The sequence below is a fragment of the Zeus faber genome (assembly GCF_960531495.2).
Source record: "Zeus faber genome assembly, chromosome: 11".
In the NCBI taxonomy this organism is placed as follows: domain Eukaryota; kingdom Metazoa; phylum Chordata; class Actinopteri; order Zeiformes; family Zeidae; genus Zeus; species Zeus faber.
Window position 1 is genome coordinate 30,036,501 of NC_137205.1, and position 23,548 is coordinate 30,060,048.

Below are 23,548 nucleotides of genomic sequence, written 5' to 3' on the forward strand. Positions count from 1 at the left end.
GGTGCATTGTTTTAGAATAATGTATTCATTCATTTTGGACTTAAGATGATTTGAATTCATTGCAATAAAAAAATAAAAACGAGTTCATTACCGCATGTTGTGCACCCCAAAAATAGTTACGTTCTTTGGGTTTCCAGGATCGAAGCGTCATATTTGTATTATTCATATTTATCATGTTAATAAAAGTTGTTGGCCTCGTTGCATTGGTGAAATAAAGGGAGCGTTGCAAGTGAATAAAATCTAAACCGTCCTGAGACGGGGACGTGGGAATCGGAACGAAAGCGCTGTGATTGGCCAGCGCGGCCGTCAATCATCCTTCGGCGGCTTGAGCCACGCCCCGCCCCGCGTCCCCCGCCCCGCCCCGGCAGCGTGCGGCGAGTCCCTTCCCACTCCACACCGACATGACGGGCAGCTAGGGCGGCCACACGCACACACACCGACCGGAGGCCGTGCAAGTCTGGGATGCGCCGCTTCGTCGCGCCCGTTTAAGCCGTTGGAGCGTACCTGGAGGAAGGAGGAGGAGGAGGGGAAGCAAGCGCCGCGCCGCGCCGCGCCGCACAGGAACCAAACATGAACGGCCTGGCGTTCGACGACCCGTCCCTGGACAACCTGGACCCCACGCTGTCGCTCCACGACCCGAGCGACATCGACACGGCGCTGCTCAGCGACATCGACGGTGAGTGGACCGGGCACGGGGTTTTTACCCACGCGGGGCGGGGTCTCACCTCCACGGCACCGCGCGGCCAAGCGTGAACATGATGATATTCAATATAAATAAACCGTTTGTGTTGTTGTGAGGACCTAGCATCCACTACACACCCACCACCACCACCACCACCACCACATGTAGCCAGCGAGCAGCTGTTGTTTATCCCAGAGGGTCCCCGTGCTGATCGGAACCACAAACAGAACCTGGTCATTGCGCCAAGAAAGAAAAACAAAATACAAAAACATACAGAATATACACAACGTGTTATACGCACCGGGCAATTTAAAAAGCTGTGGCAGGGGCTGAGTGGCGGGTTGTGGGTGTCAGTATAAATACGATGTTTATATGCTGGGTGAATGAATATATATATATATATATATATATATATGAATGATAACAATGGATGACTTGGGTCAGAAGTATTACACTGTCATTACTACAGTATCGTCTCACTCATGACAATGTGAGTCTTACTATATACAATGTATTGCAGTTTTATTCCAGTGTTAAATAATAAAACTTCCCACTGGTCTTTAAGTGAGATTATTATTATTATTATTGTTATTATTGTTATTATTGGTACTGCCCCGCTTCCACATGTTGTGTATTGAGCCAGGCTGTTAGCTTAGCTGAAGCTAACGTGCTGCCTGGTATCCCCCCCGCCCCTGCTCCCGGGCGGCTCCGTAGTGCGGGGTTACCTCCGTTCATTCCTCCTCCTCGGGTTCACCCGGCCTGATACGACCAGACTTATTATCTTCAGACATAGGGTTTTTGTTTTTGTTTTTTGGGGGTTTTTTTTGGCAGTTATTGAACCGTCGCCTACAAACCTTTTCTATAAACACGTTTTACAAACAAAGGATATAAATAAATTATCAGCCGCGTAAAGCACATCCCAGTGTGTCATGAATTCAGTTTATAAACAGTGTTTATAACTGTTATTATTTGATGTCTTTTATAATATGACAATCATATACAAGGTCCATATTTTCATATACAAGGAATTAGTCTTTTTCATATACAAGGAATTTGGGCTGGTTCATTGTTGTACAGACAGACAGATGAGTAGCATAAAAAAGAAACTTAACAGTTTTAAGAACAAAACTCGAAGAACTAGTATTGACTAGCTATACATATAAATATTGTACAGATATTTCTGTACATAATTCATTGATAGATAGATAGATTGATAGATAGATAGATACTTTATTTATTCACCCCCAAATGGGAATTGCAGTGTCCTAGTAGCTCACATCAACACAGTAGACAAAATAATAATAAAGCAATACAATAAAAACATGGATTAATATGTATAGTGATAATATGGATATGGATAGCAAGACATGAGTCATGTGTGTGATGTGAACGTGTAATGTGAAATTAATCGCGCAGAGGGAATTTTGTCTGTTACAGCAGAGAGAGATGATACATTCTCATGCTTCTGGTATTCAGGCATGGTTCAGGTTGGTTGTACACGGGGGGGAAACGTGCTGCGGCACTTGTCCTCGCCTCCCAAATTGTGACCGGCAGTAACCCTGGTGCCGCTGCTCGACAGTAACCTCCCTCAGACGAGCCTCCCTCTTCCCCTCCTGTCTTTGGGCTGCTCTGTTGCTCTGCCTAGCAAGTCTCCCAGACGCGCCCTGATTGGTCAGCAGCGATCACCTCATACCAAACACTGCTTTACAAATGTAGGTTGCAGCTCCAGCCTCAAGTTCCCTCTCTGCTGCATCTGCTGCCTTTATCCTCACCCTCGCCGGGCTTTTCACACGCAATGTCCGCCGCTCAAACTGAAATGGTTTATTACTAGGGAGGGATGCCACGTCACCTTTCTATATGACTTAATAAACTGATGAGCAGTATTCTGTGATTATGCCCTAATTTCTCATGGAACACTTGCTGCATTTTACCGCTGGAATTGCAGAAACAGTCTCGGGTGTTTATGTATCCACGACATGGCGTAGGATTTAGTTCAGAATTATCGTTCGTTTTAAGAAACTACATTTCAAACCTTTTATTTTTAAAGCACCAATCAAGCAAACGAGTGGTTCTCGTTGTGGGCTCCGGGAACCCTCAAAGGTTCCTTTGAGGTGTTACACAAAATCATATCCAACAGTAAAAGTCTCACATTGGGCTCCCAGAGACTAAATCTTAAGGCCTAATGTTCATCACATTGAGGGCCCTCAATATGAAAAAGGCTGAGAACCACTGTATTGAACATCCATATCTATGAGGCATTTTAAGCTCCTAGTCCTGGTCCACTTGTGACAGCATTAATGAATTGATAAGCATTCTGTTGTATACCAAGTATATTTTCCAAACGTGCTCCTTACACCTCCTGTGTAGCTCTTTGTGAATTCCTATTTAGTTAAAGAATTTTATTTTTTTGCATTGCAAGTCGAGACATGCATCAAAATGGCCAGCACCTTACTATTGCTCTGTTATGCATTATTAACAGAAGCGTGCACAGTAATTTAGGGATATTCAGTGCCTCTGGACTCAATACATGTAGAGAACTGTTTGCGATCTGTTTTTTATAATATGGTTAAGAAACAACCAATACAGATGGATCAAGAGTGGAAAATCTCTTCAATACAGCTGAAATTCCAGGCTACCTTGCGAAATTTAGCATATCTTTTGTCCTCCGATGTTAATCTTTTTAACATGACTCCATCTTTTCTTTTGATTGGAGATTTCATAAACGCAAGAAATTTGTCATTTCACGTTCCCTGAAACTGATGTCATAATTTAAATTCTCATATTAAATTATAAATTATGTATTATATATATTTATTATTTATATAATTATATATTATATTACAATTATATTTAAATTCTCACTCCTCTGCACCTACCAAAAATATTGTGTATAGTGCTCACCATCACATGTTCCCACGCTATTATCAATGCTTTCTCAATAATACCATAGCTGCAAAACTGTATTGACGCAATGCTTTTCCCAGCATATGTTTGTTTGTGTGTGTGAGGTTCAATAATGTACTTTCCCAAAACCCCACAACATATTAATTTCCTTTATGCAGTTTAAATACCGTGTTGACTGCATTGATCTGTTATGGCGTCACTCTGTTCACACTGCTGGAAGGTTCTCAGCTGTAGGATATTGAATTCAGCCTTTCTGGAATGACCTGCTTTCCCAGTTTACTGTAATACCCACTCTGATTTGCATATATTCTCCTCATTTTGTGTGTGCCGTCCTGTTGAAATGTGAAGGTGGGTTGTGCCACCACCAGTGGCATTATGATCAGGTTGTGTTGTGCCTGGTGGATAAAGAGCTCTGTACTTCATCTTCCTCTAGATATGCTGCAGCTGATCAACAACCAGGACATGGAGTTCGGAGGGCTGTTTGACACCGCTCCATACACAGGACCTCCACCCAACCAGGAGCTCCCTGTCCTGGCCCAGATGGTCTCTCCAGCTTCCCCGCCGTCCACAGTGACCGCACCTTCATCCTCCTCCTCCTCATCCATCCTGAGCAGCAGCCCCCACCTGGATGCCCTCCTGGGCCCCCCCATCACCCGAAGCTCCCCCAAACCTGAGAAGACCTTCAAGCCCGCCACCTTCCAGCAGTCCCCGCTCGCCAAGGTGGCCAGCCCCAGCGCCAGACACCAGCCCGCCTCCCCTCCACAGGCCCCGGGACTCCGACACCCCAAAGTGGAGCAGCCCCAACCCACTCTCAGCCCCCTGGCCTCGACGGCCTCGCCGCACGGTTCACCAGGACAGGGTTCTGTGTTCAGCGCGACGGCCCAGGCCCTGTTCGTGTCACCTGCACCCCAGCAGCAGCAGCAGCTGCCGCAGACCCAGACCCCGATGCAGCCGCAGCTCCAGGCCCAGGCTTCATCCCAGCAGGCCCGGGTCATGTTCAGCAACCAGACCAGTTTCATGGGTAAGGCTATTGCTCGAAGTGCTGTCATTTTCTGCCAGTGCTGGGCTATAGGAACGCAATACACCTTCGACGTCTTCGGCTGCAATAACTCAATTGGTTCATTTTATTTAGTGGAGCTGGAGCAATCATTCTGAACTGTTTGCACAATATGTGTGTGTGATCTCCTTTGAAGCCAAGATAATTCCGGATGACGGCCTTGGCTATTAAACCATCCTCTTGAGAAACCTTTTCAGCCACAGGACAGTCAAGTCGAGTGTGACTCATGTTCGTCTACTTCTCGTATTTTGATGGAGGCTAGAGCCTTCCTCACACCGCGGGACAACATCACTCTTTTGAAGCTGCTTCTCAAAGTGCTCTCTGCACGACGACCTGTGTTTTGTCAGACCATGTGGGGCGCTCACTCCATAGGTCTGGGATTGTCTGGACCTTTATGCTCATTTGCGAATTAGCGCCGTTTGTCACTGGGAAAGTTATATGTATATTATTTTTACGAGCATTAAGGTTAAGGCTGTTCTATACAGGCTCAACCGTTAACATTTATTATATAGATTTATTATATCTATAATTCCTTGCAATCTCTTGTCTGTCTGTAGGTCCTTCGATTATCTCCACAACTGTTTATCCGATCTGCTTTGTCCTTGGCGGGTGTATTTCTGGGGACCCAAGGACATGCAGTGTCGACCCTTGAAGGTCTAATATCGATTCACCGGCCTCTTATACTTGAGATTTATGCATTTTAATTTTGCATTTGTCCTGACATAGAATCATGCGTTCACAATGCAAGCTTGCAACTCTGAAACACCATGTGCTGCGAAGCCAGTCATCGTGTATTGTTTGTTGGTTTAGTAGTTAATGCAGATGTTAGAGGGCCTGGCACACGTGAACGCCTCCTCAGACTGCCCTTCCTTCATCCTCACTCTAAGTTTTGGTGCTGTGACTGAAGAACTACCCCACAAAACCTTCACCAGAATGTTTTTCTTCGCTGACTTGATACGGCAGATGTTGCAATTAGAACAACGATGTTGCATGGACGGGCTGGAATATTGAAATTAATCCTTATTATAATGAATCTCCCCTCACTGCTAACAGGAATGTAAACTTCTCATCCCACCATGATGGGAAGTAGTATAGCAAAACATTGAATTTAAACTAATTTATCTATATTTTTTGATGACCTGTTTTTATAGTTTATATTTCTTCAGTTTAACAGTAGGTTTTTTTGACAGCTGTACAGAACTCCAACTAAAAGCAGTTTTGCCATTTTAAGGCTGATTTAAAGTAAAATCTTGTTCTTGTAGCTTAAACTGACGGCTCATTTTCTCCATAAATATTTCCCTCAACCTCCCAAATTCATACCAAATATGAGCCTTGGTCTAAGTGCTTTTGAAGTTATGACAGCCAACGGTCAAATAAAGAGAATCTCTTTATTTGAGACTCTAATACGTTTCCCCTATCCTGTCTCTGCTATGATGTTAAACAACTCTCTGAGACTCAGTTGAGCTTCAAGCTAGCAGAATGTTGACTTGTAGTGGCGATCAGAAGTAAACATTTGAGCGCAGCTTTATCTTTTTATTCCCATGAATTGAACATGCAAAATCAGCTTGTGAGTAGAAAACGGTCTCATCACAATAGATCCTCCTGGCCCTTGGTGACAGCAATAGGGGATAAGTCAAATTTGCAAAATAAATGGAAGGCAGGAATTAAGGAATCCAAAAGGAAAGTAAAAGTCTGGCACAACAGTACTTGTTGCTAGGAGCCTGTCTCAGCTGACAGCCTGTCCGGGCCTAATCTAGGCTCCACTTTGCTCCGGATTGAACGGGGACAGTCCCCAGACCAACAGGAGGGGCTTTGTATGTCGCACACAAATGCATACACATACACACACACGCACTACACAGCTGCCCCTCCGCTGCTCTGACACTATTGGTTCCATTTAACGAGTGCCAGGACTGTTTGTCGGCTAATGAGAGCAGACCTGAGATTGTACAACACTGCTGATAGGCTGAGGCTCGACCGCTGTATGAATGTGACCTAGAAAGCGCTCAACCCTCCGTCACCCTGAACACCTGATACGAGTCACAGGTGTGTTAGTACAGCTCTGCGTTACTACATCTCTGCGATCGCCTTTCAGATACCAGTGCAGGTGTTAGCTCACAGAGCAGCTGATTGGAACCAGCGGTCTACAGGACTGACTGGACTTTACCTTTGATTTAACTGGGAGCCTGTGATTGAGTCTCCTCTGGGACCTGGTGTAGTTCAGTCGACTGAAATGAGGAGCTGGTTGATCCTGGACTACAACTTATTGGACAATAGTCCCCATACCTCCTGCTTCCATTCCCAACTTATAGCCTCAGGGCTCGACGGTGACAGTTGGCCTGTTGCCCCGGGAACCAGATCGGGCCATTGTCAACCATCTTGTACTGTCTGGTTGCCTTGTTGTTATTCAGTGCAATATACCTCACGTCTGTTTATAAAGCTTATCTATTGATCCATCTATTGATCTCACACAATTAAAAAATGGTTTGAGTCTGAGCCTACATGTTATGAAATGTATTGCATTTTCTACAGTTCATAGAAATGTTAACTGACTTCCCGTTGTTCTTTTTCCTAGCGGTGGCTCAAGGCGGTGGTGTACAAATGGTGCAGAGCTTGTGCTCTTCGCCTCCCACGGTTCCAACGATGACCACCGCATCTCCCCTGCCGGCCACCGCATCCCCCCTGCCGGCCACCGCATCCCCCCTGCCGGCCACCGCATCTCCCCTGCCGGCCACCGCATCTCCCCTGCCGGCCACCGCATCTCCCCTGCCGGCCACCGCATCTCCCCTGCCGGCCACCGCATCTCCCCTGCCGGCCACCGCATCTCCGCTGCTGACCACCGCATCTCCGCTGCTGACCACCGCATCTCCGCTGCTGACCACCGCATCTCCCCTGCTGACCACCGCATCTCCCCTGCTGACCACCGCATCTCCCCTGCTGACCACCTCAAGTACACCAGTACAAACCATCACATCCCACATGCAGCAAGTACCTGTAAGTGTGTGATGGAAAATGCTGCTCTTGAAATCATTTTCACTATTAAAGATACAATATGTAACTTTTCCGCATTAAAATGTCTAAAATCGACTAGACCTATGTTATAAAGTTTGTTTAGTTGTGTACTTTAATTATCCGAAATGTTCCCAACAATTTTTAAACCCAGAAAAATCCGTAATTTTAATATAGCTAACAGTCCATTTCATAAGTTCACCTGTCAATGGCGTCATATCGCCTTTACCCCGTCTACTTGCTTTAAGTTCGGGACAACACGGGGGAACACGGGATGATATGTTAGAGAGTGAGGAGGACGCTCAACGAAGACGCTTACGTTAGCGAGCGGCTGTATTGTACTGCTGTTTGTATTGCTCTATTACTCTACTTACTATTGTTTGATGGAGAACGATCATTTACTGCCGTTTGCCGTGTACCACGACGTCATCACACTCCATCTTTTGTTATTGATTTGATTGAGAGACTCCTAACGGCAGAAATTACATATTGTCCCTTTAATGGTGTTTTGCATTATGTGTGATCTGTAATTTCAGGGTGTAGTTGGCCTTGGCTTTAAGTGTCCTATGAAATGATAGTTGCAGTAAGCCACTGAACTAATTACCTCTCTGACCCCCCCCTCCCCCAGGTTCTTCTGCAGCCCCAGTTCATAAAGGCAGAGTCTCTGCTGCTGACCACGCTGAAGCACGACCCCTGCATCGTCACCACCATGGCTCCCACCACTCTGGCCACGTCCTCCGCCACAGTGCAAACCGCCTCGCTGCAGGTGGGTGCGAGCAAACTCTCCCAATAGCAGTTCATAGTTGAAAACCTTTACCTTATACTTACCTCTGACCTGCACCAAATAGATAGTACTGACCTGCAAGGCTTCATTGAAGATTGAATCAGAGTTGTATGATTTGTCCAAAAGTCTTAAATTGAGCAAAAGTGTGTCTTTACAAAGTAATTAAGGTATTCCATTGAACTCTGTGATATCTGCAGCCACCCTCCATGAACTGGAATCCTAAACTAATCAGCTGGAAGATTTTATCAAGAGATTTTGTCTCAGAACTCTGCATTGGTCCAAGATGCTCTGATGCCCTCATTCCATTTGCAAATTGCATTTTCGACTTTGCTTTCCATCCCTGGCCTCCCTCTTCAGGCTCTGATGGGCGGCAGCACCATCCTCACCACGGTGCCCCTCATGCTGGACGCCGAGAAGCTGCCAATCAACCGCATCGCCATCAGTAGCAAGCCGATGGGGCAGCCCCACAAGGGGGAGAAACGCACCGCCCACAACGCCATCGAGAAGCGCTACCGCTCCTCCATCAACGACAAGATCATCGAGCTCAAAGACCTGGTGGCCGGCACCGAGGCCAAGGTGCGGAACCTTCAAGTCAGAAGAGTTGGAAGTCGTGGAGGAACGCCCCCTCTTCTCGGGCATGTTTTTCCTCATCGTTCATATTCTTCTCGTTTTTCCTTTTTTCCCCCCAGCTCAACAAGTCAGCCGTGTTGAAGAAAGCCATCGATTACATCCGTTACATGCAGCAGTCGAATCAGAAGCTGAAACAGGAAAACATGGCTCTCAGAATGGCTACCCAGAAGAGCAGTGAGTCTTCTTGCGGAGTCAGCACTTCTCTCATACTCCTCCCTCCACCCAGGCCTTTCTGTCATTTTAAGACGCCGTTTCTTTCAACTAGGTCAACAGATCAGCACATTTTGGTTTTTACCTCTGTAGACAGTACTGACAACAATGACTTTAGAAACGAGTCCCTTGAAAATGTTTGTCAAAGTCCACTTATTTGTAAAAAAAACCCTTTTAACTGTTAGAACCTGAGAGGGCTTTGTTCCTGGTCTCACTTCACGTCTCTCCTCCCCACCTTGTCTTCTCCACCCAAACCCCCTTAGAGTCTCTCAAGGACATTGTTGCCATGGAAGTGGATGGACAGCTGGAGGTTAAGAATGAGCTGCCTACCCCCCCAGCCTCGGACGTTGGCTCCCCCACCTCCATCTCCCACTGCGGGAGTGACTCTGAACCTGACAGCCCCATGGCGGAGGACACCAAGGTACCTTATCCATCAAAATTGTTAAATGGGAGGTTGATTATGAACCAACTATCTCAGCACTAATGCCGGTGGTTCTGTGCTTTAGTTGGCCTCAGGAGAAAATGGGCGTGGCCTGAGGTCATAGACTGGAAATTGAAATGGACTTATTGTCTGTTAACATCAACTGTTGGTTTGTGTAGAGAGCATTTGAAGCCTAGAGTTTGGGTTTAGACTTGTTGCGTTAACGGCAGGCATTCAGTCATGAGGCAGCATCTAGTGGCCTTTAGCTGAACTGCAGTTTTATTTTTCATCCAGGCCTTGTTAACATGATGGTTCCCATCGTTTATAGCTGTATTTTAGCTTAGTGAGAAGCTGCGGCAGCGTGTTAAGTTTCAGTGAGGTTGCGCTGTGAACGGTTATACGTTTTGGGAGCCCTGGGTTTAAAACAAGACAAGTTGTCATTGGCTTCCACACTCCACCGCAGTGGTCGCTACTTCGTTGGGGTTCGGAACTGTTGTTAGCTTTCTGGTCGCTGCCAAATTTTCATGCTCCCTGTTTTTATTTATTTTTTATTTCCTGCTCTGCTCTCTCCTTAGCCTGCGGTGGAGATGCTGGACAGTTCGCCCACAGGGGGCGCCTGTGGCATGTTGGACCGTTCTCGAATGGCGCTGTGCGCTTTTACTTTCCTCTTCATCTCCCTCAACCCTCTGGCTGCCCTGCTCTGTGGCTCCACCAGCGGCAACGTGAACCTGGGAAACGGCGCCCCCCGCAGCGTGGGCAGGAACATGCTGGGCCTGGACATAGCCGGTATGAATGTTGCATTCTGGGAGGAAAAATGAATGGTTGACGTTATCGATTATGCCGCCAAAAAATTGACTGGTGATGAACCTATATGTTGATGAGCAAAATAAGTCTAAATTGTCTCCTGCCCCACGACTCACTGCAAACTAGAGCTACGTGATGTATCGCAGCTCATTTTATTGTTGCGATTGGATTTTCTGTGATTATCACATACTACTCAACACAAGACTACTTATATTTTTATATTATTCATGCATGCAGGCTTCGGGACTCATTAAGCTGACTGCTTGTTTTGTCCACAGCAGACTCGTGGGGCTGGATGGATTGGATGCTGCCCACGCTGCTGGTGTGGCTGCTGAACGGGGTTCTGGTGTCGGGGGTTCTGATCAGGCTGCTGGTGTATGGTGAGCCCGTCACCAGGCCGCACTCAGGGTCCTCTGTGCTGTTCTGGAGGCACCGCAAGCAGGCCGACTTGGACCTGGCCCGGGTAAGACATTTCATACACGCAGAACAGTCCGTGGGACTGAAATAAAAAAAACAAAAAAAAAACAACAAATGTCGTTGTTGGGATTATTATTAGGGCTGGGCCCCTCCATAATAATCCCAACTGCAGTGCGCCCCGACATGGTTGAGGTCTCATTGGAACCGGAACGTGTAGTTAGAGTTTGATCAATATCGATATATGTTTAGAGCAGAAATGAGTGATAAACTGTTGCAATTTTACCAGAGGATGAACATTGGTCCGACTTGATTAGTTTGAGCAGCGGGATGCTTTGTGACATCATCATCCGAAGTTGTATGTCACATGCGCCCTGTGGACTGTGTAGCGTTTGCGACACACAGACCAGTGAGACTCAACCTGCGGCTCTCGGGCCACTTGTGGCTCTTTTATGATTATTTGTGACTCTAAAGTGTTATTTCAAATAAAATAAAAAACATTCCAAAAGAAAATTTCAATAAAGTTTATCAGATTGTCTTCAGTATTAAAAACGGAATTAAAATTTTTTCAACCTATTAGGCTTAGAGAGAGCACTATACATATACTGTATATCATCAACATCTATAAAGATCTGTTTCCTGGTAGTCATCAATGATCTGTTAACTGGGCTCATCACCTGGTTTCCACTGGCAATTTTATCTACAAAAATATACATCGACAATAAATAACACAACTCTATTTGTTTTCTATGGAGAGACGGTGAGCCTTCAATGCCGGATCACGGAGAACGGAAAGCAAGTAGCGCGTGGCTGTTCACGTAACGGGCGTGCGAATAGGATCTCCCGTTCAGTCCCGTCAGTCAGTGCATTACAATAACAGGATAAAAAAGAAACTGACCAAACGCACAGGGATAACATTTCAATGGGGAATTATAAATAAGAGGAATCATGAATATATTTATGTGTAAATCGAACCCGGCTCTCCGTTCTTCCAAATAAAACAAAGAAATATAACTAGATGGACAACTAGATATTTTGACACTGTGAAAATATTGCACATGGTGGCAACTATCGTGATATTTGATATTATCAGCCAAAGCCTAGTCATCAATCATTCCCACTTCCCTGAGGCCTGTGTATCATTCTCACTCTCTCTCTCTCTCTCTCTCGTTCTCTCTCTCACTCTCTCTCTCCCCGACTCTCCCCTCCCTGCAGGGAGACTTTGCCCAAGCCAGTCAGAACCTGTGGACCTGTCTGAAGGCTCTGGGTCGTCCCTTGCCGACCTCCCAGTTGGACCTGGCCTGCGCCGCCCTGTGGTCACTGCTGCGCCTCTGCCTGCAGCGCCTCTGGGTGGGCCGCTGGCTGGCGGCTCGGGCGGGTGGTCTGCGATCGGATCGCCCCCTGCAGGAGGACGCCTGCAAGAGCAGCCGCGACGCCGCTCTGGTCTACCACCGCCTCCACCAGCTCCACATGACCGGTATGCTGCAAGGGTGGGAGCGAGATTTAGTTATTGTGTGCGTCTCTCTCCTCCTCTTTCTCTTCCCTTGCTCTCTCCCTCTCTGCTTGGTATTCTAGACGTGGGAGTCGAGGTGGGGAGGGAGAGAGAATTGACTCATTGATTTAACTTCAAGCCTTGTTATTGTTCAAAGCTGAAAATTAACATTCAAAAAATATGCAGTGTTTCAGCACTAATTTATTCTTTTTTTTATTAAAATGTTCGCGCGCATATGTTCACAAACGCGGCGCACCACTCAGGGACAGCTTTATGCTCATTAAATTGAAATTAAAAAAATAAATAAATAAAATGTATTTGACGCATTATTCTGGGAGAGTCTCTCCAAGCTCTGCCAGCACACACACACACACACACACACACACACACACACACACACACACACACACACACACACACACACACAGGCACTGCCCCCCGGTGCAGCGGGTCTCACCGGGGGGCAGTGCGGTTAAAACAGTCGCGGCAGGCTGGGGGGGGGGGCGGAGAAAGTGTCCCCATTACACACGGTTTCGTTCCATTTTGAGATGTAAAGTATGATGAAAACACACTTTGCTGGTGCACCGCATCGCTGGCACGCCCATCGTTGGTACCGTTGGAGAGGGAGACGGGTGCGCAAAATGTGCCCCCATCGCTCCCCCGTTTTTTTATGTTAACTTTAAAAAAATATATTATTATATAAATAAATGAATAAGGGGGGGGGGCATCATTAGAACGGAAAAGAACCTGTTCCCTTCATAGAGATGTAATTCCCATCACTACAGCAGGCATGCCTAGTAGAGTCAGCTCCTCACTTTCTCCACATCTGTAAGGTCGCTCACATCAGTCCGTGATTCCCGAGCGGAGGACGGCAAAAGTGAAGTTATTTAAACTTTCATTATTGATTTGATTATTTTAACTTCATTGCTTTTCCAATCGCTTTTACATTTGATTTGTTATTTTTGCTAAGTACCGAATTTTTTATTCATGAAAAGGTAGTTGTAGAGACTGAAAAACAGTTGAGTTAATTTTATATCATGAAAATATCTTTGTTTCCCTGGAACAAAAGGGAGAATAAATAACAACTAAATAAAAAACAAACAAACAGAAAAACATCGGCCAAATTGTCATTTTAGGTGTCGGTATCGGGCAAGAATGAATGAATTTGCCTTTGTGAATCTGTGAGGTCCTTGTCGGTTTTCGTGGCGAAAAACCCTTTTGAAATTATTTTGACGGGATAATCAGGGATGTGTTAAAAAACATGTAGCCCCTACAGCTGAAATGTGCGTGTGTGTGCGTGTGTGCATGTGCAGGGAAGCTGAACGGCAGCCACCTCTCTGCCGTGCACATGGCTCTGAGTGCTGTCAACCTGGCGGAGTGCTCCGGCGCCGTCCTGCCGGTGGCGATGCTGGCCGAGGTCTATGTGTCTGCAGCGCTCCGAGTGAAGGCCAGCCTGCCCCGGGTCCTCCACTTCACGTCTGTAAGCCGTGTGTGACAATGTTGAAAACAAACAACTTATATTGGTGGATTAAATGCTCAAAACACAGCAGATTTTTGTGAAGATATTGATGAAAATAATGGATTCTCTCATCAGTACTGAGTAGAGGTTCGGGGTAGAGAGGTGACAAAATAGATCAAAAACAACAACAAGGATTTGCGTTCCAGTAAAAGAGATGAATAAACAAACAAACAAATAAATAAATAAATGAAATGCCGCTGTCTTGAACTTTGTTTCCGCCTCATGAGGATACTGTGTCGGGTTCGGCGATATTTAAATTTTTTTCCTACCGGCCACCGTCAGCAACCAACAATTGTTGATATATGGGGAGCGAAGCGTTCCTGTCTCCCCTCTCTCTCCTATCCTATATGGGATTATTTTGTTTTTAAACCGGCCGCGACCGGCAAGCTGAAGGAACGTAAAATAAGTAATTTGCCGTCTTTGCAAACGTGCCTGGATTTCTCCAGGCGGGGAGAAAAGCACCGGGCGTGTTTAAAGCGGCGAGGCGGAATACCACCTCCTATACAGTTATGCTTTGAATTCTTTACAGGTCATTAAATTAAAAAATATGTATAAAAGGACAAATCGTCCAAAAATACAAAGAACCACTGATGGTCAATCGCCAGTTGCAGATATATTTGTCCAATTGCTCAAGCCTACTACTGTGTAAAATCACCTGCGGTTATTATTGTGAAAGTAATTCCCTCCATGTCGCTCAGCCCTGGTCCTAACCCCAGTTTGCCTCTCGTCTCAGCGGGTGTTCCTGAGCAGCGCCCGCCAGGCCTGCCTGTCCTCCAGCGGCAGCGTGCCCCCTGCCATGCAGTGGCTCTGCCACCCGCTGGGACATCGCTTCTTTGTGGACGGGGACTGGGCTGTCCGCAGCGTCCCCAAGGAGAGCATCTACAGCCAGGCCGGGAACACTGGTCAGTGTGCTGAGAGGACTTGGGGAGATGGCAATAGCAACTATTTGCAGGACAATTAACCACCGACCATCAGCCAGCCACCATCCGTGAAAACAGAATATAGAGCAGCATGTGCAGAGCAGAAATACATTAAATGGCTCTTTCATAAAAAGCGCCAGGTAAATAAACATGGAATATATCTCAAATATGTGACTTATTTATTGATCTATTTTTATTTATTTTTTTTGATTGTAATGTAATTGTTTTACAGATTTCCACTTTAAGTGTTAACAAAAACCTGTCCTCAATTCTCTATTTATCCTGGAGATATAATTGAAATTCTCTTTATTTCCCTTCTCCGTCCTCCTGCAGTCGACCCTCTGGCTCAGGTGACCCAGGCGTTCAGAGAACACCTGCTGGAGAAGGCTCTGTACTGCGTGGCTCAGCCACGGGGCGAGAAGACGCCCAGCCAGGGCGAGGGGTGAGTCCCACCCTCACGCACAGATGACACTTTGCAGCTTTAACATGCAAATAACTCTTGACGTGTTGGTCCCCAGGGAGTACGCCGATGCCCTGGAGTATCTACAGCTGCTGACCAGTGCGTCGGACGCAGCCGGTGCCACCACCCAGTCCTTCGCTATCGGCTCCAACATGGCCACCGTCAGCGGTAAGACGACGCCCTGGTTTTCTGTTTTGAGCCGTAACGCCGGCTAACGAAAAATAACCTCCCACTTTTACTCATGAGCTAACCAGGTGTGGATTCGGGCACCTCGCTTCATTACTCCCTTTCCGTGTGCGTGTGCGTGTGCGTGTGCGTGTGCGTGTGTGTGTGTGTGTTTTGATCTGTCCTGATCGGCCACCATCTTCCTCCATTTTAATCTCAGAATAAAGTGTGTGTGTGGGGAGGGGTCTTCAGATTATTTAGATTGAGTAGTTTGAATTCTGCAGGGGCTGGACTTTGAACCTCCCACCGCTTCCCCTTGTCCTCACTGAGGTGTGTGTGTGTGTGTGTGTGTGTGTGTGTGGTGATAGGTGAAAAGGAGGCTCTATTAGATTGCTTCATCTATCTTCAGTGCTGTCAGATCAGTGATCACCTTGAGAGAAGGGACGTGAGGCGGCTCAGGGGTTTTAATAGGAGACTTTTTTTTGGCAGAGCCTCAAGTTCATGTGTGTGTGCGTGCGCGCGCGTGAAGTCCAATGTTAAATGGAGGAGTCCTTCCTCACGGGGGAGGCATCAAAGTGGCTGTTTTGTCTCTGTGCGAGCGGCGCTGCCAGGTGTTCTGAGGTCCATCGGTTCGGAGGTCGGCGTGTTTCCTCTGAACAAAGTTTTTATTTATCTCTCAGACGCCTGAGAAAGTGATGGAGGAACCCTCCAAAAATAAAATCAGCAATCAACCAGCCATTTTGGATTTATATATATATTTTTTTTAGCAATTCCATTTTACACTTTATTTTAAATGCTTTAACTATTTTAATTAAATTCTCAGATTGGAATTGGAAAAAATGCGAGAGTATATTTATCCTAAGGATTACACTAGCATAGTAGTGCATCATCTTTGAGTCAAAGAAGATGCACAAGTTGATCCGTTCAAGTTTGTTTTCAAGCCAAAACATAATTGAGGCTGCGAAGTAGCGACGAAATGAGAAATAATAAATGAAGACGACCTTCGTAAATACATGCAAACCAAGATTCGAGACCCCGTGGGGATAAACGAAATGTATCGGTGTACTTAAGGCGCGCTGTCCCCTCCCCTCCAGGCTGCGACCCCCACTCCAAGTGGTGGTCCTCGGTTGCCGTGGTAATCATCAACTGGCTCCAAGGCGACGACGCCGCGGCCGAGCGTCTGTACCCGGCCGTGGAGCATCTGCCCCGCAGCCTGCAGAGCGCAGAGTGAGTCCCCCTGGAAAACAGTCATCTGACTGTTTGAGCAAATCTGAGCCCTGGGGTGGACGGACGGACGGACGGACGGAGGGAGGGAGGGAGGGAGAGAGAGACACATACGTATTGTAGATAGGTGGAGTGATATATATATACACAGATGGATGGAGGGAGGAAGGAAGACCATGATGGAGGGAGGAGGGAGAGATGGATGGGGGGTGTAGATATAGAGGAAGGGAGGGACGGATAGAGAGAGGGAACGATCAATGGCTGAGTTAAGGAGGGAGAGATGATCAGAGGAAGGAAGGGGGGTGGGTAGAAGAAGGGGTGAGGAATAGATAAAGGGGGAGAGTGGTGAGATGGATAGAGAGGGGGGGGGGGGGATAGAGTTCCAGGAGCAACAAAGGGATGTTTGTCTCCTAAACAATCAGATTAAAACAGATGGACACACACACACACACACACACACACACACACACACACACACACACACACACACACACCTCTCAGCACCTGTTAACTCTGCCCCACCCACCTCCGTCAGGAGTCGTCTCCCCCAGGCGTCCCTCAACACGTTCCGGGCGGTGCGCGCTCTGCTGTCCAAGCCAGAGAACTGCCAGCTGAGTCTGAGCCACGCCGACAAGGCCAGCGCTCTGCTGCGGGACAGCCTCAACCTGGGCCCACACGGGCACGCCTCCAGCATGGACAAGGTCAGCGCGCACACACACACACACACACACACACACACACACACACACACACACACACACACACACACACATGCATGGTCATGCCCAAAAACCCCAGAAGCAGTGTGTATGTGTGTGTGAACAGGTATAAGGCAGGTTGAAGTTTATTATTCCTGCTGGGGAAACTGTTGGTGACGGCTTTTTTGTGAAACTGATGTTGAAATATGAAAACATGTGCAGGTAGACGTGCGCGCGCGCACACACACACACACACACACACACACACACACACACACACACTTATGAAACTGATGTTGAAATATGAAAACATGTGCAGGTAGACGTGCGCACACACACACTCATTTACACTCACGTGAACACACACACACTGGGACACATGCAAGCTAGATGCCGCATGCAACAAACTTGACCACCTTTTCAAGGCCCCCTCACTACACAAATACAACATTTATCTTAAAGGGGACCTATAATGCTGAACTCTCTTTTTCAGTGCTTGTGAATTAAGACAACCAAGTAAGTTCTAATTTCGAAGACGTCCCAAAATAAGCCTTTCTGATATGTGTATCAGTACTACACAGCATCGAGACACATTAGAATTAGAACCCCCATCTGAGTAACTCAACAAATAATTATTTTAAAAGAAAGAGGAATTAATTCCAGCCGTCAGTGAAGAAACTGCACACAATCAATAAAACTAACAAAACCAATAAAAATTGTGTTTTTATTGTTGATGTATTTATTTTATTTTTCATGGTTTACATGAAACCTAAAATCCCTGCGTGCGAGAGTCCCGGTGCATCGCGGTTCGGTTTCCGTGTCTCCCACAAGCTTGGAACACGGTGATCAAAGTGGAAACAAACTTTTAGACGAGGTCTCGTAGATCTGATAAGAGTGAAGATTCAGCAACCGGCTTGATTATTTCTCACCTCATCTTGTTCAGAAACAGATTTTGGTCGACTGATAAGGTGAAATCGGTGAAAAGTTAGGGAGTAAGGACGTCGAAACTAGGAAGCTGTTCTCAAACCCCAGTGGTTCACAGATGTCGGGGCCTCGGGAGGGTGGCTCCTCCCACAAAACAAACAGCCCGTTTTGCAACAGGATGGTACAAAGGCATGTTAGAATGGCTAGAGTGCATAATCTGAGTGGTATTTTCAGCAAAAGACTTAAACATGTTTTGGGGTAAAAGGGAGCATCATCGGCCCCCTTTAAACCTTACTGACAAAATGTGCAAAGCATCAATAAAATGAATCTCATTAATTTCTTAACTTGATCTGATACCTGAAGACACCCTGGTTATCCTTTATTTTTGTCACCATTTTTTTATATTTATTACTGTTTTTATTTTATTTTTTTCACTTTATGCACCTTTTCCAACTCGGTATTGTGTTTGAGCAGCAGTTTCCTTCAGGATAAATAGTCTCATCTCATCCCATCTCCTCCCCTGGGTGTCTGTGGGCGGGGCTGCGGTGCATTGTAGTTGCATTGCATGTGAGTCTGGACTGAGTGCAATGCATCTGCAGTGCAACACAGACCCGCACCGCCTCCGGCTCCAAAAAGCCTCCTTGTGAAGTGCGACGTGCATGAAGAGACGTTCGGACGCGACTCCCTTCAAACCTTCAGCGGGTTTGCACTCCGTCCCTTCGCCGCCGCCTCCTCCTCCCTTTTATCCCTCCGCCAGATGCTCAAATCCACCCTTTAACGGCTGGAGTCACAGCTGTGTTATAGCTCCCTAAGTAGTTAAATCACAACGTGGTTTGGTTTAGTGTGGTTCGTGCTGTTTTCCTGGAGCGTGACCGTGGGATCTTCTTTCATCTGGTCCAGGGCTGTGTTTTATTTTGTTCATAACAGTTGTTCATAATACTATATCATATCATTTGGTAACTGATTTGGTATGTGAGTCCCTTGGACACCTGCTTGATCAGAGGCGGGAAGCATGTTAAAAATGTGACGTGATCGATTTGATAAACTGTGAAATCATGGCATAAGGATATGTCGTGACATCGCGGCGTCGATGTATTGTGATATCTCGAAAGGTTGTGATTTATCGTGAAATCCCGAAATTTTTTATATTGGGTGACATCGTGGAGGTGATACTTGATTGATGGCTGTTCTTTCGCTACTCCTCAGGTCGTCCAGCTGCTGCTGTGCGATCTGCTGCTGGTGATCCGCACCAACGTGTGGCGGCTCCAGCAGGGCGCCGCTGCCGCGGGGCCCGGCGTTGCCGGGGTCAACGGGGCGTCGGGGGTCCACCAGGCGTCCCCGCCAGAGCTCCAGGGCTTCCAGCAGGACCTCAGCTCCCTGCGCAAGCTGGCACACAGCTTCAGACCGGCCATGAGACGGGTAGGTGCCGGGTGTCTGGGCCAACGGCTCCCAAACCTTTCTGAATCACTTTAAAGTGTCTGAACCGAATGTTAGTGGCCAAGTGACATGGAAGACGCCCGTTCTCAGAGCGTCTTTATTTAAATTCATACTACGAGTCTCTATATTAATTTTGGTTTAAAAAAAAATAATATATATATATATATATATATATATATATATATATATATATATATATATATATATATATATATATATATATATATATATATATATATATTATTTTTTTTTATTTTTTTTTTGGGTTGTTTTTTTAATAAAAAAAAAAAGATGTTTAGAAAAATACTGTGAAGTTAGATAATCTTCATGATTTGGCGACCCACTTGACTATTTCTAATTTTTTTTTGTAAAAAATAAAATAATATATTTATATTTTTTTATTATTTTTTTTTTAATAAAATATTTTGTCTAGATGGCTCACTTGATGTTTATCTATATAATAATAATAATAATGATAATATGATAATTAAGATCTTGTGACATTATGTTTTGTCAATAATTTGTTGGCGCTACTCTAGATGCCCACGAGTTCGTTGTCTGAGCCTATGTATGTTTTTTTCACAAGGATATGATATATGACATATGATATGATATGACATATGATATGACATATGATATGACATATGATATATGACATATGATATATGATGTGATTGTATTTGACTTCAATTTTAAGGTCACAATTAGATTTTTGAAATAAACACTGACTGCTTTGCCATTGTTAGACTATAGAGTCTTCATCTGTAAAGAAAAACACTCGTTTCTCAATAAGTAACTTTTGTAAAATTTGAATATTAAAAATGATAAATAATAACAAGAATGAGTAATAAGTAATATTCAAACAACACACCTCAACGGATAAGAGCTTTAGCAAAGCTAGACCTTAGAATAATAAACAATAAGTTACGTCAAGTAAAAGGCAAATTACTACCTGCAGTTCTGCAGCTCCGATCAGAGCGATCTTTTCTCCAAAAAATAAAAGCAAATAAAAACTCATAGATGTGGTTAATTTACTCTGTTCTTGCTGCTGCTCTGGTGTGGAGCAGATCTCAGATCACTCCTGGAAAAAATTCCGCCGCCGTTCTCGCGGAAAATGCCCTGCGGCCCGACACGGACCACGAGGCGGTGGTTATGAGCCTCTGCACCGGAGGACATTGCGTCGGTGATGGACGTGGACTGTTCCTGTCAAAGTGCGTTCACTGCAACAAACTAGATGAACTGATATTCAACTTAACTATTGTTTTTTATTTGGTGATATTCGCCGCAGTGGACACCCACCAGCACGCGCTACGCTTGTTTACCGGTGGGTCTTGACCGCTCAAATATGGCGACCATGTGGGGCAATATTTTGCGCAAAAAAACGGGGAGATTCGCAAACCTGCTTGTGGTTTAGAAGTTGGAAATGGAACGCTCATTTCAGTATAAATAATAACAGTAAATACACTAAATGTATCACCTGGCGCCACTGGAGGCTTTTTTCACTCGTTCTGATCAAAATGGCAACGGGAGACTTTGATCCCAGCGTGGAAACAGGATTCACTCTGGGGGCAGATGAACGCGCATCCAACATGACTCGCTGTGTGGACATTACCGAGGTGGAGCCGGAAGGCCCCGCCCCCCTGCCCCCGCCCCCCGGGCAGGTTTTTATCTGTGGTGTTCACGAAAAGCTTCAAAGTCTCTGAGCTCTCACCCCTGTTTCTGTCATCGCCCTTTTTATTTGATTATTATTATTATTATTATTATTATTATTATTATTATTATTATTATTAATAATTTTTTTGTCATCTCTCTCCTCTATAGATGAAGGACTTGTTGTTAATGACATTAAATGTACATAACTCTCTCCCACCCTCCAGTTGTTCCTTCATGAGGCGACCGCCCGGCTCATGGCGGGGGCGAGTCCGACCCGCACTCATCAGCTGCTCGACCGCTCGCTGCGACGCCGGGCGACGCCCGGAGCCAAGACAGGTGGGGGGTGTGTGTGTGTGTGTGTGTGTGTGTGTGTGTGTGTGTGTGTGTGTGTGTGTGTGTATGTGTATGTGTATGTGTATGTGTGTGTGTGTGTGTGTGTGTGTGTGTGTCAGCGGGAAGCAGCAATTTATTTGTGCACTGATTAAACTGATTTGGGATTGGGGTCATTTAACTTTGCATTTTGTAAACAACCAGGTCCTTCCAGTCTGTGGGAGGTTGAGTTGGGAACCTTAATATTGATTATTCAATGATATTTTGGCGATGACTATTGCTGCTTTTATAATTGTAATTATCATTGGTTATTATAATCATTTATTATTATCATCATTATCAAATCAGTCTTATTAATAATTACTTATTACAATAAATATTTGAGAAACAATCATTAGTAAAGTGGATGTTATGGCCATTGATTAGAACAGTATAACAGTCCAAGATGTTCAGAAAACTGCATTACTTCAATGTAACGCTCCTTAAAGACAATATTTATAACTATATTCCGATTATTATGATCAAAACCTAAGCCCCAGGCGATATCTGGTCTCATATCACGGTTACCTCATGTATCTTATCAAGGTATCAATATAATGTGGATATCTTTGACATTTCATATCACAGTATCACTATGATATTGTTATGTCCCTCGTTATATCTTGTATCACAATATCGATATAAAGCAGATATTATCAACATTCTGATTTCCACATGGATATTAGATCCATTTTGTGATATCGATTGGGATTTTGGTTTCCATCACTTGATGTAACGCAGCCTTATAAACAGCATAAACTATATCATAGTACTACTTTCCCAGATGACATCTGGTCTCATATCCCGATATCAGTATTATAACGATATACAGTATATCACCCATGTCTACTATTCTGTGTTTTGTTGTCTTCCATTTGGCTTTGCCACGTCACATGGTATCTCGGCTACGTCGGCACGCTGACGCGACCCAATAACAACATGGCCGCCCTGTGTGTCCCTCCCCCCCCGCAGACGAGTGTGAGGCGCGGCCGGGGCAGCGTGAGCAGGCGGAGGCGGTGATGCTGGCGTGCCGCTACCTGCCGCCCTCCTTCCTGTCGGCGCGCCTCCGGCCAGCGGGTCGGCATGCTGGCCGACGCCGCCCGCACCCTTGGAGAAGCTGGGGGACAAGAGGACGCTGCACGACTGCCAGCAGATGATCATCAAGCTGGGCAGCGGGACCACCGTCACCCTCCAGCTAGAGGACACGCACTGTGTATATAAAGGGTCTGTGTCTGTCTCTCTCTCTCACACCACACGTAAAATACAGATAAGTCTCTGGCACTTGGCATTCTGGCCTGCAGCTACTGGAGGCACTGTGACGACAGGACTCCTCGCCGTGACTTCCTCATCTTCCTCGTCGTCCTTCTCCCTCCTCCTCCGTTGGTTGTGTTTGTTTTTTTGTTTTTTTTTAAGAATAAAACAGCCGTCGCCTCCTTTTATCACCACCAAATACAGTAAATGTTCCGTTTTTTTTTCCCCACTCGTGTTCCCCCTGTTCAGCGTGACGCCCAGAATGTCCTTTGGATTTTTATTTTTTATTTTTTGCTTTTTAACTTGATTTCAGCCGAATCCCCGGGTGCGACTGCGTCCACCACAGGGCGACGCCACCTCCCCACCCCCCACCCCCCCACTGGGGTTTGTTTACAAACAACGACCAGATAAAGGCGCACCTTTCTTTAATATATGTAGGCGAAGCACTTCATGGCACTTGTTTGATTGGGACTTTCCGCCTGCTCCGAATTGGTCAGCTTGCAGGTTGGTTCCCGGGCTCT

The 23,548-nt window shown here is 45.8% G+C and overlaps 1 protein-coding gene across 1 annotated transcript; it reads left to right on the forward strand.

Moving 5' to 3' along the window:
• Window positions 1-508: 508 nt before the first annotated feature.
• On the forward strand, window positions 509-23,037 carry srebf1 (sterol regulatory element binding transcription factor 1). Its single transcript, XM_080009201.1, has 19 exons — window positions 509-676; window positions 4,020-4,607; window positions 7,219-7,637; window positions 8,281-8,418; window positions 8,794-9,012; window positions 9,126-9,240; window positions 9,540-9,697; window positions 10,273-10,483; window positions 10,780-10,964; window positions 12,131-12,392; window positions 13,721-13,887; window positions 14,660-14,828; window positions 15,180-15,288; window positions 15,365-15,474; window positions 16,566-16,698; window positions 17,231-17,396; window positions 19,524-19,736; window positions 21,632-21,743; window positions 22,749-23,037. The coding sequence occupies exons 1-19, from the start codon at window positions 571-573 to the stop codon at window positions 22,931-22,933; spliced, it is 3,765 nt and encodes a 1,254-aa protein (XP_079865327.1). The 5' UTR covers window positions 509-570; the 3' UTR covers window positions 22,934-23,037.
• The last annotated feature ends 511 nt before the right edge of the window (window positions 23,038-23,548 follow it).

Coding starts and splice junctions, on each gene's coding strand:
- srebf1 (XM_080009201.1), top strand. CDS start 571: ATGAACGGCCTGGCGTTCGACGACCCGTCCCTGGACAACCTGGACCCC. Junction 13,888..14,659: donor GGGTCCTCCACTTCACGTCT/GTAAGCCGTGTG, acceptor CTCTCGTCTCAG/CGGGTGTTCCTGAGCAGCGC. Junction 19,737..21,631: donor TCAGACCGGCCATGAGACGG/GTAGGTGCCGGG, acceptor CCCACCCTCCAG/TTGTTCCTTCATGAGGCGAC.